This window comes from Neofelis nebulosa, chromosome 16 (assembly GCF_028018385.1).
Source record: "Neofelis nebulosa isolate mNeoNeb1 chromosome 16, mNeoNeb1.pri, whole genome shotgun sequence".
Lineage (NCBI taxonomy): Eukaryota > Metazoa > Chordata > Mammalia > Carnivora > Felidae > Neofelis > Neofelis nebulosa.
Window position 1 is genome coordinate 56,105,916 of NC_080797.1, and position 16,906 is coordinate 56,122,821.

Here is a 16,906-nt window from a genome sequence, read left to right on the forward strand (position 1 = left end):
TTAAAGTTTAAAAGAAATTACAGCTAAAAACAGAGCAGAAGTAATCACGAAACCTGCCACCAAAAGTGTCAATTTACTTTCCTTCTGATGCTAATCATATTTGAACTTGACCAGCATCTTTAGTTTACTTCCAAGACTGAGATTCCAATCTTGTTGGAATCTCTATATATTCTTTCTCACTCCACCAACAAATCAGACGGGATTACACAGCAGCCGAGAAGCCCTCGAACGGTACCAACCTGCTGCCTATCGTAGATAAAAGCCAGACTTGTTCACTCTCAAACAGATAGGATTTTCTCATTGTTAAGAGTGCGTGGACAGTGGGACTCTGTACAGAGAAAATTCGACAGGTTCCCCTCCTCCTGATATAAGCAGTGGCTCCATGTCTGTAATTTACTCCTGGGCAACAACATGGCACTTCAGCATTTGAAGGTTCCATGACCAAAGAGCTCTTAGAAGGGAAAGGAAAGCTCTGAACAGACCCCCAGATGATCTCTTAAACTGTAAACCCTCTACTATAAGAGCCTTATAATCACTGGGTTTTAGAAAGGCAAGGAGATCCTAAGAGCCAAGCTCTCTTAGTAGGCCGTTTTGAGAGGAGGTGAAAAGAAACCAAAAGGACCCTGACTCCTCCTATGGTCTCCATCCTGTCATGAGATCTGCTTAATTTCCATCTCAAAAAAACTCCCAAAAAGTTTATACCACGAATTAGAATGCAGGCCAACTTAGTATCTCTAGAACACCAAAGAGAAGGTTAAGATTGTAAAGTGGCATGTGGGGCGCCTGGGTGGCTCTGTCAGTGGAGTGTCTGACTCTTGATTTCGGCTCAGGTCATAATCCCATGGTCATGAGATTGAGGCCTGGGTCAGGCTCACACTGGGTGTGCAGCCTGCTTGGGATTCTCTCTCTCCCTCCCTCTCTCTGCCCCTCAAAATAAACTTAAAAAAAAAAAAAAAAGAAGAAAGAGAAAGAAAGAAAGAAAGAAAGAAAGAAAGAAAGAAAGAAAGAAAGAAAGAAAGAAAGAAAGAAAGATAGATTGTAAAGTGGTATGGATAGATCGTGAGTTCATGACCTGAGCTAAACTCAGGAGTCCGATGCTCAACTGAGCCACCCCTAACCACCCCTAGACTGTTTTGAGTATTTGAATAAATTGTTACCTCGCAAAGAATTGAGCAATGAGATACAATGAATATCCACTGGCAAAAGATAATCATTTTCCGCTCTTAAAATTTGTCTCCTTCTAGCTTTGTGTCTATCACAATTATGAAAAAGACAGGTTTCTTTCTAGTCTTACAGTAAAAAGGGAATTGCTCAGCTCTAATTCTTACCAGGCATCCAAATGATTTTGGTTTTCTCTGAGGCTCTAAGACACTTACAGAGCACCCTTGAGCCTCCAAAGTTACTCTGAAAATATTATCCAAAATAGTCTTAGGCAATTAGGATAACAGTTTAATAAGTAGCTGTGTAGTGGCAATTTATTTTAAAGTGGCACACAGACATAGGTTAGCAACAGAAAACGTTCTCCAAATATTTGAATAGAAATACGTTCTATTTTCCTAGTTATCTCCAACCTTGGAATTGGGGTCCATTAACGTGCTGTGATTTTGCCCTTTCAAATATTGATGAACAGAGTAAAGAAGCAATAGCTTCTAATGTTTGCTTTGCCTACTTGGAAGAAAATGAATTTGTACTTGTAGTCCTCTGATTAAAATTGAAAGGTGTCCCAGACGCAGTCAATGAGGAAAGGCAGGGCTAGATCACACAGGGCCCTAGAGACAACTGCTGGGCTTTTGGCTTTTCTGCTTAGAAAAAAATATCAACACAAGTTCTTTCAGACAGGCAATGTATACCTGAGTAGAACAGGGCAATGGTATGGCAAAAATTAAGCCGCTACTGAAACTCTGATAGGACCACACCTATATGGAGAAGGTCACTGGAGAGGGCAGCTGTGCACAAGGAACCTGGATAAGGGAAAATAATGCTAAGATACACTGAAGCTCTGGTAGCTTCCTCGTTTTTGTTTTTTTTTTTTAAAGCTTATTTATTTTTGAGGCGGGGGGAGGGAGGCACAGAGAGACAGGGGGACAGAGGATCCAAAGAGGGCTCCATGCTGACAGCAGAGACTGATGCGGGGCTTGAACTTGACGAACCATGAGATCATGACCTGAGTTGAATTCAGGACACTCAACCGACTGAACCACCCAGGTGCTCCCTAGCTTCCTTATTTTAAAGAAGTTTTAGATGTCAGGCAAAATAAATCAGAAACTTATAGCAAATGTGTACGTGATCTCTTTCTGCCAACACAGAACTCACCTGCCATACTATACTGACCAATCTGGTTACTATCCAGAAACCTCTATTACAAACCCCAAATTCTCTCTTCCTCCAGCAGCCTACAACAGAATGACTCTATTCAGTTTCAGTTGCCAGAAACAGCTAGCAACATTCTCACAGGCCTTTCAGCCTGCCTGACAGTTCCCCAAATCCTAAAGTCTTACCTTAAACATTCTGCCAGATCTATATAGGTTCTAAACCTAAAGGTACCCATCTCTCTCCCTCCTTTGTTTGCTAGGTCTAGCTGATGTGACCTTGGTTGTAGCTGTTGCATCTCGGAATACTATTTGCTGTAACAGCATGAACTGCTTGCTATGTAGGGCTTACTGTTCAATTTAAAAAATACATTTAATACATACTGTACTGAATCACAAAATGGTGAAAACAGGACTAGTAAACCACCAGTTAAAGTATTAGATATTCCACACCCCAGTCTGATATGTCATAAGACAGAAGACCCAATGGAAATGCACAGACCTCAATGAATGAACAATACTCATTAAAAAAAAATTTTTTTGTTAATGTTTATCTACTTTATTGAGAGAGAGAGAGAGAGAGAGAGAGAGAGAGAGAGAATGAATATGAGTGGGGGAGGAGCAGAGAGAGAAAGGGAGACACAGAATTCAAAGCAGGCTCCAGACTCTGAGCTGTCAGCACAGAGCCCCATGTGGGGCTCTAAACCACGGATCGTGAGATCATGACCTGAGCTGAAGTCGGATGCTCAACTCATTGAGCCACGCAGGAGCCCCGAACATTACTCAGTTTTAAATCTTGGGGTAAAACTGATCTAGAATGAAACTAGGTTCTAGATAATAAACATACAGTCTCAGATTAGTTAGCAGCAAGTCAGAAATCAAAGGGGTTCACAGGTGTGCATATGTTCTGCCCCGGTATATTATCTAATCTTAACATGGACAAAAGGAGGGCATATAGTTTTCAAGATGACTGGACACATGGACAGGCCACCATGCACAGATGCTGGCTCTGAGCAGTTTTACTGGGGAAACAGGTCACACATAGAAGGACAGAAATTATTGTGAAGAGCATGAGCTATGGAATTGAGAAGTTTTGTGCTTTCAGCCTTCCAACTCCTTTAATGGCTTCTGGAAAGGAATGTTATCAAACCAAGGACCACCATTTACTCACACACTTTTCAAAAATGGCTAAATACTATTTCCCTTGGTCTCCAAACTGTAACTGATTCTAAGCACATTCACCAGTGTCTCTATTTCTAACCAATTTTTCTACTTAAAATTAGAAGAAAACTGGCATCTACTTGCAGTGCACACAAATAAATGTCCTTCCATAAATTTAGGCTTTCCTGAAGTGGACTGAAAGGGAAATGAATTCAGACTGACAGATTTTCAGGCCCTATGAACCTTGATTCAGACAGAAACTTGTTCTATAAAACCACAAGCTGCAGAACTAGGATCTACAGACAGAATTTAAAGGAAGACACGTTTTAGTCAATATAAATAACTTTCTAGCTTAAGATGGAATGGGCCATTCTAGGGTAGTAAATCACTACCAGTATTCATGTAGATGTTGATACCATTACTGCTAATATAGGGTAAACTCCATCAGAAATAGTTTGAAGTTTTATTTTCAAGGTACATGGACCTCAATACCATGAAGCCAATGCTTAACTCCTACATAAAAATTGTAAATAAAGCAAATTCTTTTATCTCAATGAACATGATGTTATGGCAAAATATAAGAGAGTAAATATGAATGAGGGCAGGATATGGCTCTTGAGTGGGCTTCAATCCAGCTCAGAAAAATCAGAGTAAACTCTCTTTAATTCCAACCCACAACGTACTGTATGGCTTTGCATAAATTATCAGCCATAATGAGAACACAGGGACTAGAAAGAGGTGCCTACTTTTTACTCAGAATTCAAAGTCCCCTACTGCATAAAGATCACATTGTTAAATCTACTTTCTAATTATTTATCAAACCAAAGCCACAAAATTGATTCCATTTTTCATCATCAACTCCTAACTTACCATCATGATATAAAGATGGCTGGGATTTTAATAGATGAAAACCCACAAATCATTTTTATTACCACTTTAGAACTACGTTATAAAATTCATTTTTTGCTGAAGATTTGCAGCATGGGCTTCAGCTACTTGAGTAATCTGATCTGAGAGACCCTTCTTTATGAGGAACTAGGTCACAAGCCTGGGTGTTTTCAGAACTGAATTCTGAATTTCAGGAACAACTGTGTCCTGCCACTGATGCCAGATTTATGATGCTTTGGACCACCTCTGCTTATCTGGGTACAGAATTCCTGGCTACTGCTTATGGGTGGTTATTCAAGCAGGGCAGTTGCTATTAATAAGTATATCCTAAAAGAGAGTCCCATAAGCCAGTTGTTGAGTGCTGATTATTTTAGAAAGACAAAAAATATTGCCTAGTAGAGTCTTGATTATCTTGATGAAAAGGATAAGGAGTATTCTCAGTAAGGATAACCTAGTAAAAAAGCAGTATCTAGTATGAAAGATAGTCTAATTTCTCAGATGAGACATGAAAAATGAATCAAATTTGAAGCAGCAAAGGGGCACCTGGGTGACTCAGTCAGTTAAGCATCCGACTTTGGCTCAGGTCATGATCTCACGGTTTGTGAGTTTGACACCCGTGTTGGGCTCTGTGCTGACAGCTCAGAGCCTGGAGCCTGCTTCGGATTCTGTGTCTTCCTCTCTCTCTGTTCCTCCCCCGCTCGCACTCTGTCTCTCTCTCTCAAAAATAAGTAAAGATTAGAAAAAAAATTTGAAGCAGCAATCACAGAAAGTAATTTTCTCTTCTCTTTGGTAGTAAAATGTTTTCATCTTTCATAACCAAGACTCCATGACCTACATATTGTTAATGGAACATTTCAGGTTCCGTCCTGTCTACAGAGGTTATTTTCAGCATTGGATCTATCTGTCCGGCCTGGGAACCTCTTATAGTTCCCATAAAATCCACCACTTCAAGGACTCAACAGCTATTCAAGCAGCATGTAGTCCCATAAAAGCAATCAGCGTGCAGAGTCCTCAACTGTGGATCCTGGAAGACCAAAGAAGTTTTTTAACACTGAACTTGTTTGGCTTGCACGACAGTCAAGAAAAATCAGCAAATGCCAAGCTGGTTAGCTTCATTTGATGGAAGCTGCTGAAAAGGTCTTCCATTTGGAAGCATTTACCAGTTTTTTTGGTACAATAGCTACAGCTATGGGCTTTCTGAGTGTGAACTGACATATGTAAGCCATGAAATATCAGGGACAGGCACCATCTGCAACTGATTGTCTCACAGGCTGGAACTGCAATGTAGGAGTAGCAAGGGACAGAATTTTCTCAGGGCCATACACTGGCGCAAAAAAAAAAAAAAACAAAAAAACCCTTTTGGCTGACAAAGATCTTAAAGATATGAATAAATAGGACTGTAAGATTGTGTTCTCTGGAGCTAGGCTCTTCCCCTAATCACTCCAAGGGTAAAATGAATAGAAGTTGTTTTAGAAGAGACATTCAAAGAAAAAAAACCAGAGACATTTTCCCTAATTAGTATTCATTCTGCTATCAAACAATGCTTATGTAGGGTTTAAAAGCAATAGGTTGATAACAAAAACCATATATAGGTTTACCTCCAAGGCTCCTAATTGTAACTACTATAGAAAGAAGAATTTTTATAAAGGTGTTATCAGACTTTCAGGTAAAGACAACAGACTGAAAATTACAAATTTTCTTTCTCCTGGAAGAAATTCTGTCATAATTAAAGAAAAAAATTAAAGGTATAAATTATAAAGACTGGGGAGCAATAAAATCTCGGTAGTGTAAAATACATGCATTAGCAACACCACCACAGAATTCTCAAAGGCTCAGGACTGGCAACACCTCTAGAAATGTATGGAGGGGACTGTGGATAGACGGTGTTAAAAGAAACAGGCTTAAGGTGCTGTTGGGAGTCTGAGATCCCCACCACCATTCTAAGCTACCTTAGGCCCTCAACCCTTGCGAAAAACTAAAGATTAATTCTTTAATAGGGGTGATGAATTCAGCGAATTTATGCATAATGAATGCTGAGACTCTTCAGCCATCTTTCCTAATTTAGCTTCCAGAATGCTGGCAGAAAGCCTTTATATTCTAGACAAGAGAGTCAAAGATAATTTCGGGAAGAATTAAGCCAGCCCAAGAAAAAAGATGTGGAAGTACTGACATAGAGGATTCCAGCTGCCCTCAGTGATGAATAAACTGGTGGTCCAGCCCTGGATCTCCTGGTTTAGAAAGCCATACTCTGATCCTCCTGTGGCCTCCCTGCAACCAATGGATAGAAGAATTCTCAGGACCAAAGAGATATGCGCAGATAGAACACACAGAATTTCCTGGCAGACAGACCCAACACTGTTTCCAGGGCCTGTTTGAGAACTTCTATCACTTTTGCTGAGGGTCAGTTAGCATACCCTTAGGCCCAAGGGATGGCCAAAGGGTAGAGATGGGATGAAGGAGGGTATGGTGTGAAACAGGCTTCTCCAGTTGTACTTCTGAGTGGACAAATGGGGAATTTTAGCCAAGAACCAAATGGAAATCCTAGAATTAAAAAGTATGTTATCTGAGAAGAAAATTATACTGCATGAAGTAATAGAAGATTGTAGCCTACAGAAGAAAGAGTGAATAGACTTGAAAACAGATCAGTAGGAATTATTCAATCTGAAGAACAGAGAAAAATGATAAAAAGAACAGCCTCAATGATCTGAGGGACGATATTAAGTGGTCTAACATTTGTGTAGCTGGAGTGCCAGAGGGAGGAGACACACAATGGGGCAGGAAAACTTTGAAGAAATGATGGCAAATTTGGGAGAAACAATCAACTTACAGACCCAAGACAATCAATTTACCCCTAACCAGATAAATATAAGGAAAACACTTAGGTACGTAATGGTTAAACTGCTGAAAACCAAAGATAAAAAAAAAAGAGAGGGAACCCACAGATCAGCACTGACCAAGAAAACTTTCTGCAAAGATGGGAAAGTTCTGTTTTTGCAATGCCCAACCTAGTAACCACTAGCCACACGTGCATTTGAAATGTGGCTAATACATCTGAGGAAATGAAAATTTTATTTTATTTAATTTTATTTCTATTTAAAAAGCCACATGTGGCTAGTGGCTACCTTACTGAACACTGTAGCTAAAGAGAGTTATGAGAGGAGGGCCTGGGTAGCTTGGGATGGACTGGGTGGTTAAGCATCCAACTTCGGCTCAAGTCATGATCTCGTGGCTTGTAAGTTTGAGCCCCGTGTCAGGCTCTGTGCTGACAGCTCAGAGCCTGGAGCCTGCTTCGGATTCTGTGTCTCCCTCACTCTTTGCCCCTCCCCTGTTTGCTCTCTCTCTCTCTCAAAATAAGTACACATTAAAGAGAGTTATGAGATATCAAGCCATCATAATATGTGCACTTTACTGATTCAAACAAACAGTAATGAGAAAAACAAAAAGGTTAAGGTGCTGAGATAATTAGAAACCTGAACACTGGGTATTTGATGTTAAGGAATTCTTGTTAATTTTTTAATGTGAACAAGTTACTGTGGTTATATTTTTTAAAAAGAGACTCTTTTTTTTAAAGTTATATACTGAAATATTTACAAATGAAATGCTATGTCGATATTTTCTCAAAATAATATGGAGTAGGGCTGGGGATAGGGGTATAGATGAAACAATATTAACCGCGGATTGATAATTACTGAATGACAGGTATGGCATACATATCATTACACTATTCCGTTTACTTTTGTAATGTTAACAATTTTCCATAAAAAGTTTTTAGAAAGTAAAGCAAAATGAGAAAGAGATGGAAAATAGGAGGGAAAAACAGGGATTTTCCCTGAAGGGTCAACATCTAAATGGCAAGCAAATAATGGGAGATCTATAAAAGTTAAAAAACAAACAAACAAACAAACAAAAAACCACCCAGAATTTGGGCCTCAAGTTTCCACTTCGAAAAAGCCCAATGAGTACCTGGTACAATGGGTGAAAAGGGACTCATACCTCTTCAGGCACATCACTGTTAACTTTCAGAACATGACGGATAAAGAATAATATAAGTTGTCAATAAGAAACAAAAGCGCAAAATTAGAATGGCATCACACTAGGAGGAAAGTGATTTGTAACCTAGAATGTTATACAGTAATTGTCAAAAAGTATAAAGACACCGTAAAACACGTGAAACTTTAAAACCTTTATTCTCCATGTACCATTCTCGGAAGATACTGGAGGATGTTTTCCATCAAAATGAGGGAGTAAACAAAGAAAAGAAAAATACAGTAAGGAGACCCAACATAGAAGAGAGGTGAAGGCAATGAACCGTGGAATAGTGATGAAGGGAGTTCCCAGGATCACAGCCATGTTTCACACATAAAAGAAAACCAGTCCAGAATGGAGCAAGTCAGAAAACTCCAGAGGGGACCCTCAATAAAGTGAAAAGTGATAAACTGTGTTTTTGTTTTTTTGTTTTTTTTTTTAACGTTTTTTATTTATTTTTGGGACAGAGAGAGACAGACAGAGCATGAACGGGGGAGGGGCAGAGAGAGGGAGACACAGAATCGGAAACAGGCTCCAGGCTCCGAGCCATCAGCCCAGAGCCCGACGCGGGGCTCGAACTCACGGACCGCGAGATCGTGACCTGGCTGAAGTCGGATGCTTAACCGACTGCGCCACCCAGGCGCCCCGTGATAAACTGTGTTTGAAGGCTCTGACTTCATTGGAAGTTGGGACTGAATTATAGTTAAAAACACAAAAAACTGGGGCACCTGGTTGGCTCAGTCAGTTGAGTATCTGACTCCTGATTTTGGCTCAGGTCATGATCTCAAGGTTTGTGGGATCAAGCCCCACGCTGGGATCTGCTTTGCACAGAGCCTACTTGGGATTCTCTCTCTCCCCCTCTCTCTCTGCCCCTCCCCCTGCTCATGCACAGGCTCTCTCAAAATACATAAACTTAAAAATTAAGCAAACAAGAAGAGACAGGTATTAACAGGTAAGCATGCAACTAACTACTTACAAAAAGTTTTATGGAGAGAAAAATAATTATCCTTTATAGCTCTGCTCTGAAGTACAGCAATAATAATGTAAACACTGGGCTCTGATTAAAGCAAATTCTGAGCTAGCAGAATAGGAGGGAAAATAGAAGGAGAGGAAATTGGCATGAAGATAATGTCAGTGAGTGGGGAAAGATGTACAGGAACACCTAAAACGGAAAAATTCAGAAGTCACAATACAAGCATGTTATTCAGACATACAGAAGTAAATGCAAAAGGTATCAACTGAAAGAGGCGAGAGGGATGGACTCTGTGGAAAGAGAAATTGGGGGGTCATGTCGGGGCAAGAAGGCTGGAGACTGGGTTTTTCTTAATTAACTATAGAACCGGTTGACTCTTTAAACTGTTTTTATAACCCTGACAAAATTAAAACTTGAAAGAATGGTGCTACCAATGATCCCATAAGAGTTTATAGCCCAGTGGGAAGGGAAGCCAAGCAGCTGTGAGAACTCTGCAGCATCTGTGCAAAGACCAGAATGAATACATGTGACGCTGTAAGTCTATTGTCTTTTTGCAGACACTGACTTGAAGCAGTAGCCTGCCAGGTGTCAAGTTTGAAGAAGTATATTGGGAAAATGTTTCTAAGCAACTAACACAGATGAAATGAAGGTCAAGGATGTCAGAGAAGACTCATTTAGAAATAATTCATTTAGACATTTGCTAGTGTTTTGGTTTCATTTAAATAGAGGGAATCAAGTCTCTCTTTTTATTTTTTTTTATATATTTATTTATTTTTGAGAGACAGAGTGAGACAAAGTGAGAGTGGGGGAGGGGCAGAGAGAGAGGGAGACACAGGACTGGAAACAGGCTCCAGGCTCTGAGCTGTCAGCACAGAGCCCGATGCGGGGCTTGAACCCACAGACCGTGAGATCATGACCAGAGCCGAAGTCGGACGCCCAACCGACTGAGCCACCCACGCGTCCCAAGTCTCTTTTTCAAAGAATATAATTGTATGATATAAATAAACTCAAAAGAATCCCAGCAGAGGCAAGCTAAACTTTACTTTGTGTAATACTTATAAGTTGGATTCATGAAGGTTTTAACAACATCAGTGCAGTAGGAGACATTTTCTAGGCTCACACCTCTACTAGGTATTTAATTCTTGTCTCTAAGGTATAATCTATTTTATATTTTAGGAGGGAACAGTAACAGTGTCTTTTCAACCTTTCAATAGTGTTTCAGACAGGCTGTAAGTAAGTAGTCTGATGAGCATTACAATGAAAAGTTTTTGTACTAAGTGCTACATTAAGTTCTGGCAGCTGGGTTTATTTGTCCTATATATTGATATCAAATCAGCCAAAATAGTTAAACCCACACTGCATTCAAAATTTCGTTTCCTCCAACCCCATTTTTTCTTTCTGATTTTATAGTCTAAAGTGTAGAAAAGTACTAATTTTCCTACATGAGTTCTTGAATTTAAACACTTATGCAAATATAATGTTTAAATGTCAATCAATTTTTATCTGGCTTTATCCTAGATCTTCATGATCTAAATTTGTTGGAGTTAATACTGGATTCTTTTTGTTTATATTGGGACAAGGGCAGAATGGAAGCTGAAATCTACAGAAACCCACCCACCTTAAAACTAGCCATAACTTTCAACTCCCACCAGCAGACATTAAATAGAGCTGCTCATAGGGAAAAAAGTTTTTCTCTTTTAAGTTTTTACTTATCTTCTCCACTGGGAAATGCCAATTAATGAGAAAACAGCGATAATTATGACATCCGTGAAGGAAGAGAACCATGGAGAAAACTCCAACAATAAGTACTTGACTACAGATGTAAGTTTTTTTCTTTTCTCCTAGAGAAAGCTGAGATGATTTGTTATACTCTACTTAGATGGAAACTTTTTAAATGTTTGCTTCTTATAACTTCAGGTTTGCAAAAACAAATACTTATAAGTCCTAATCAACACTTTTGAGGGAGGGATTTGGACTAAGAATCAACTGCTCTTATGAGGGTTCGTTATTCCAGATGTTCATTTCACTGAATGAAAAATGGAAATACAAAAAGGAAAGTAAACTGACATTCATTTCTTTATTGTTTCCTTTTTGTTCTAAGAGCAGAAAATTTGCCCTGGTTTCTGTGACCCAAATTCCCTATCCTACTCCTAAAGTAAAGCATTCTTGCCGACTGTCCTCAAATATTATGCTGGAGGCTCTATGGGCCAACAGGAGGTTAGGTTTCAATGGAAAGGGAGCAGATGGAGATTTGGGTTAGTTCCTTACTTCAGGATTCTGTGCTGGAAAAGCCCCTTAACACACTGCTCTCGTCATAGTAACAGCCAGCTCCATCTGCACGGTAAGTCTTGTTTTGTTCTTCTAGTCTGAGCCAAGTTCTATCATGACTCACTCATCTTTGCTCTGAATCATTATACCCTTTGCTGAGAAAGAGGCATCAACTAACTGTGGCACTGAGGTAGTGAACCTGCGAACAGGCTTGGTGCGCTGGTATTTAAATTACAGAAGAACATGGGTTTTAACTCCAAGTAATTCTGCTGCTGGTGTCTCAGTAGTAGGTCTCACACTGGTGTTTCCAGAAACACTGAGCAATGCTATCTCACCTGTCCTGACTGGGAAGTGGAAGGTTGATATTTTTCTTTCATCATTTCCAACATATTTTATATTTTTAGTCTCATCCAGACTATTCATTTCAAGTTCTTGGTGGAAGAGGAATACTTGTCCTCTGCTTTGTTGTGACTTCTGTCTCTCACAGTACACCTTTCCCTCTTTTTATGGTTCAATTTGTGAACTCATTGTCAATAGACAGTTTCTTTTCAGGTGGGAGTCCTGATGGCCCTGAAGTTTAGAGCTCTTGCAAAATGATTGCTTTGTATTTGCTTGTTCCAGGTACCCTGGGTTTCACCAGTCCTGGGCCAATGTTACATTCATTTATTGGTTTGGAGAACACTTCACCAAATAGCTTTTATATTTGGACTACACGCCCGTATATTACGCCATGTATAGCAAAATACTGGGCCATGGATTTGTCATAAGAGGGCACCCAGAACGCTGGTCAGAGAGATACTTTTCCATCACCTGCCTTAGTGGAAACACTTTTCCCAGTCCCCTTTCACTGAGGGAGTTCCCCTTCCAGGGTATCAGCTCTGTGCAGAGATCAGCTAGAGTTCCCCATCTCTGGTGGGCCCAAGACTGTCTCTCTTGTCCTTGTGGGCATTTACAAATCCCCAACACCTAGGGCTTATATCTGTATTAATAACCCTTCAACACTGCCACACTTTAGCTTACAAGCTTACTACTGTGCCTTCATGTTTCTTGAACTCCAGAAGGCTTATATTTCAAAGAGAAATTCAAAACAGATGAAAACTGAATGAAACTCTCAGCTAGTACTAAGCATTCTAAAAAATTCAATATTTTCAAGATTGAGAGGCTCTTGTAGACCTGATAAAGTTCTGAGCTTCTGTAAGATGCTACTTAGCATAGTTATGTGCTAATGGGGGGGGGGGTGTCTTTAAATCCAGATAACTATATTTTGGTTGTGTGCTCAAAGATAACCTCTATATAAATCTCTACTGAAATTTTTTCTCATATAAATGACAAATTCACTACAAAAGTCTTAAGAAAAAAAGTTTGTAAATAAGATCTTAAAAAGTTTCTAAATGTTTGTTGAGCAAAATAATGAATAACTTCCTATATCAATGTAGGACTTTTTAAAAAAATCTGTTTTTATGTTTAAACTCCAGGGGCACCTGGGTGGCTCAGTCGGTTGGGTGGCCGACTTCAGCTCAGGTCATGATCTCGCGGTCCGTGAGTTCGAGCCCCGCGTCGGGCTCTGTGCTGACAGCTCGGAGCCTGGAGCCTGTTTCCGATTCTGTGTCTCCCTCTCTCTGACCCTCCCCCATTCATGCTCTGTCTCTCTCTGTCTCAAAAATAAATAAACGTTAAAAAAAAAAAATTAAAAAAAAAATAAAACAAAATAAACTCTATGCCCAATGTGGAGCTTGAACTCATGACCCCAAGATCAAGAGTTGCATGTTCTACTGACTGAGTCAGCCAGGCACTGCTCTGACGCATTTTTCTTTTAAATAAAAAATAAAACTCTTCTCCATAGTTGTTTCAGACCTGAATATTCCATTACCAAACCTAATATAAGGAAGAGAGAGGAGTTGTGTTATATATAAATGAAATAAAATTGGGAAGATAATCAAGTTCATCCCTGAGTGAAGTAAAACTCTAACCTGGAGGTTATTCAGAGGCTCCATTTTCATGACTGGGCCCAAGGTGTTGAGAGGCAGGGAGACATCAATGCTCTGGTTTGGCATCAGTGGTGTATGGATGGCCAGAGGAGTGCTGGGGATGACACCAAAGCTAGGAAAGAGAATGAAGAAATCCCAGAGGTTAACCAGGAGGCAGGATTTAGGCACATCTTTGGGTTCCAGTGGCTCTTTACTCCATATCAAGAAAACATATTTTTAATTTTATGTTTATTTATTTATTTATTTATTTTGAGAGAGAGAGAGAGAGAGACAGCAGGGGAGGGGCAGAGAGAATCCCAAGCAGGCTCCATGCTGTCAGCACAGAGCCTGATGTGGGGCTCAATCTCATGAATTATGAGGTCATGACCTGAGACAAAATCAAGAGTCAGACACTTAACCAACTGAGCCACCCAGATGCCTTGAAAACATAATTAAAAAAAAAAAAAAAAATTAAATGGAAGGAATAGCAGGAACCAAGGTGCTCAATTCTAATTTCCTATAACACTGATTACAATATAGCCCTTGTTTCCCATGAAATGGATTTGAGGAAGGAGAAAACATAAGTACAGAATTACTTTGTTAGTTTCTTATGTTTTCACACAACCAGAGGGACAGATTTAATAAGTCTCTGTTTCTCTTTTTTTTTTTTAATATCTTTTCTTAGATAATTCTTAGGGGAAAGAACACTTAAGATTATATAAAATAAATACAGAGCTTACATAGTTAACATCTTTCAAGAGTCACAGGATGGCAGAAGAAACACTCTCTTTTTCCTAAACTATGCTTTAGAATATCAAAATGTAATAATAAAGTGATCCTGAGAATACACATCACTCATTTTGGTGTAACATTTGTAGATCAAAAAGCCATTCTGCTCTTATGATCTTGCTCTCATGGTCAGCAAACTCTGTCAAGAAAGCAGTATCAGGATAGAAACATGCCATCAACCTAATCTTCTAAATGCTCTTCTTAGAAATGATATAGAAGAAACAAAGGAGGAAAAAATTCCTTACTAATCTACAGCTTCATCTTCTGCAAAATTATAAGCTAGAGAAAACCTACAAATTCCCAATTATATTAAAGTGTGGCCAAAGCACACAAGATGAGCAGAACCAGTGAGAGAGAGAAAGGTGCAGTGCAAACGCACAACGAGTTCAGAGGCAACTAGTGGCAGGTAGCAGGCCTCACATACTGATGGGAAATACCCATTCTCAGAAGAGACCCCCCCCACCCATTCTGGTGCCAAGTGCTGTGAGTAGGCCAAAGATCAAACAGGAAACAACACAGAGGTGAGATGAAGAAAGAAGGTGGAAAATCCCCAGCGGGGCCTGGAGGTGATAGAGCTCAAAAAAGCAACACCTTCAGGGGCACTTGGGTGGCTCAGCTGGTTGAGCTTCCTACTTTGGCTCAGGTCATGATCTCCAGGTTCGTGAGTTCGAGTCCCCCATTGGGCTTGCTACTGTCAGGGCAGAGCCTGCTTCAGATCCTCTGTCCCTTTCTCTCTCTCTCCCCCTTCCCTGCTCATGCTCTCTTCCTCAAAAATGAATAAACATAAAAAAAAAAAAAAAAAAAAAAGCACTACCTTCTAAAGGGGAAACAGATACCTTAGAAGACAGAGGTAGAGACCAATAAGGAAATCTGTAGAGCTCAGGATTGAAATAAAAAGTATACTTTAATAAAGTCAGGTTCTGAGAGGTAAAGGAGTTGTAGCCACACAGCAGTAAAGAGGGAGAGTCTCTGAGCAGCAAAGCCTAAAAAATGACCCTGGCTTATCTTCCTCATCTACAGGAGTCTCCTGCTAAGCTAGTCTTACAAGTTCCAACTCATTAAAAAAGGAGTATCAAAATGGTGTAAGCACAGCACACATTCAAAGACACTATTACATAAAAGTGGAAAAACAGCAGTACAAACTTCCTTATTGACAAACAAAACATACTTGAAAATGATTTGCCGTAAAAACAATGGAAATTATGAAACATTTATACAGGAAGTTAAGGGGAAAACAGACTTAATAAAGCAACTGCAGCTACCAAAGGAGGGCACAACAGTGAAGGAAGCACCTGGGGAAGAGATGGCCAGACAGCAGGAGAAGGTAAAGGAGAGTCAATAAAACTCAGAAAAGAATAAAAAAAAGTGTAACAAAGTTGCAAGATATGACTTCAATATACAAAAATCAATTCTACTTCTATATACCAGTAAGAAACAAATATTAAGATGAAAAGAATGCTATTTACGACATCAAAACCATGAAATACTTAAATCTGACAACAGATGTGCAAGAGGTATACATGAGAAATTATAAACAGTGCAGACAGACATTAAAGACGATCTAAGTAAATACATAAAGCAAGCTGATGGATTAGAACTCAATACTGTTTGAAGTCAATTCTCTGCCAAACTGATCTGCATATTTACTGCACTCTCAATCAAAATCCCAGCAGGCAAAGGACCTAGAATAGCCAAAACAGTTTTGAAAAAGAACAAAGACAGTTTATAGTATCTGATTTCAAGGGTTATTATGGAAAACAAAGTTTACTTTGACTCTTACTTTTACACCATTAAAAATTATCTCAAAATGGATAACAGAAGTTAATGTAGAAGCTAAATCTAGAACATTTCTATGAAAAAAAAAAACACAGAAAGAAACCACCTTTGTAACCATGGATCAGACAAAGATTTCTTAAAAACACAAAAAGTATAAGCAATAAAAAACTTTTGCTTTTTGAAAGACAGTTAAGAAAATAAAGCCACAAAAAGTATATGCAAGACATATATCTGATAAAGGACTTGTATCTAGAATATACAAAGACTTATACTACTTGATAATAAAACAACTAAAAAAGAAAGATCTGAGCAGATATTTCACTAAAGAAGATAAGAATGGTCAATACGCTCAAGACCTGAACTGAGATCAAGAGTCAGACACTCAATCGATGGGGCCAGGGGAATGAAAATTAAAATGAGAAATAAATTATATGCAAGTTACTATAAATCCGTAAGAATGGCTAAAATTGGTAAGGATATAGAATAGCTAAAATTCTCACACTTACCATATGACCCTGCAATACCACTGCTAGGTAATTCCCCAGGAAAACTGAAAACATACATCCACCAAAGTCTTGTATATGAAATAGTCAAAGCAACCTTAATCATAAAATATAAAACTGGAAACAACCCTAAATTCCACCAACTGGTAAAAGGTAAACAAATTGTGGTACACTCCTCAATGGATACCACTCAGCAATAAAATGGACAGACTACTGATACACCACAAAGCATTATGCTAAGCAAAA

The 16,906-nt window shown here is 39.2% G+C and overlaps 1 protein-coding gene across 4 annotated transcripts in view; it reads right to left on the reverse strand.

Moving 5' to 3' along the window:
- Window positions 1-16,906, reverse strand: part of AP2B1 (adaptor related protein complex 2 subunit beta 1) — a 125,283-nt gene that overhangs the window by 21,763 nt on the left and 86,614 nt on the right. For all 4 annotated transcript variants that reach the window (XM_058704307.1, XM_058704305.1, XM_058704306.1 and 1 more), the window contains one exon: window positions 13,596-13,725. In XM_058704307.1, the coding sequence (XP_058560290.1) occupies window positions 13,596-13,725 (130 nt within the window). The remainder of the gene's footprint in view (window positions 1-13,595; window positions 13,726-16,906) is intronic.